The 1,046-nt window shown below is 40.8% G+C and overlaps 1 protein-coding gene across 1 annotated transcript; it reads left to right on the top strand.

Moving 5' to 3' along the window:
- Positions 1 to 354: 354 nt before the first annotated feature.
- On the top strand, positions 355 to 961 carry Tsp_14576 (WD repeat-containing protein 47; the record flags this gene model as incomplete). Its single annotated transcript, XM_003366149.1, is given in 3 exon segments — positions 355 to 439; positions 454 to 608; positions 663 to 961. Coding segments are annotated over 3 exon segments (539 nt in total), but the record flags the coding sequence as incomplete, so codon positions are not given.
- Between the last annotated feature and the right edge of the window lie 85 nt (positions 962 to 1,046).

Raw genomic sequence — 1,046 nt, forward strand, 5'->3', positions numbered from 1 at the left:
CAAATTTTATTGTTCCAAATGGCAAGGATATTGCAGAGATGAGCTTCCTTCATATAAGTGGGAAGGTCGATTTTAAATTAAACGGATATATTTATATATTGTTTTATTCATGACTTCTTGGAAACAAACTGCCACGTCATATTCGACGAGATTTCGTTTGTTTTTTCATTCAAATCAATCTACTACGGCAATCAAACAAGAACCTGAAATTGAAGTAGGATAAAAACGTTATTTATATAATTTGATTCTTTAAAAAGAAAATATTTTTTTTCATCAATTTATCGATTTAATAATTCTGTCTGTTTATGAAAATGAAAAAAAGAAACTGAAGTTGCAAAGTGTTTTTTTTTCAAGGATATCATTTCCACTTCCACAACTACCGGAAGCATGGGCTCGAGTTCTATCGACGGCAGTGCGAAGCGATGCTCGGCGGATACCGGTGATTTATCTCAGGGTGGGGTGAATACGAGATTTGTGGCTGTCAGTCGACTCGAAGATCAGCAGGCGATTCGTTGTACCGCATTTCATCCCAGCGGTCGATTCTATGCCGTCGGAACCAATTCCAGGCAGTTGCACATTTGCCGATATCCGTTGTTGAAAACTTTGAGGTTGTGAAAGTGGGAATTTCAATTTGATTCCTATTTACTGTTTGCTGTTGTTAGACGTGATCATGTGGCGAAAGGTCCAGAATTGCTGTTGTCCCGCCCAAAACAGCACCGGGGCTCTGTCTATTGCGCATCTTTCAATCCTACCGGCGAACTGTTGGCTACGGGCAGCAACGACAAGACTATTCGTTTGATGCAATTCAACGCGGACAGTTGTACAGTTGGTATGCATGCATTTGTATATTTTGTGGAAAAAATTGCCAACTTCCCTCTTCCAGGAGTGGAACACGATTTGAACGTCCACAACGGTACTGTACGGGATTTGGTGTTCATGGAAGATACGAGCAATCACACCAGTTTGTTATTAAACGGCGGGTGGCCGGCAATTGTAACATACAAAATACCGAATGGGCCAGCGGTTCAGTGTCAAAAAGTTGCAAG

The sequence above is a fragment of the Trichinella spiralis genome (assembly GCF_000181795.1).
Source record: "Trichinella spiralis strain ISS 195 chromosome Unknown Scfld6475, whole genome shotgun sequence".
NCBI lineage: Eukaryota > Metazoa > Nematoda > Enoplea > Trichinellida > Trichinellidae > Trichinella > Trichinella spiralis.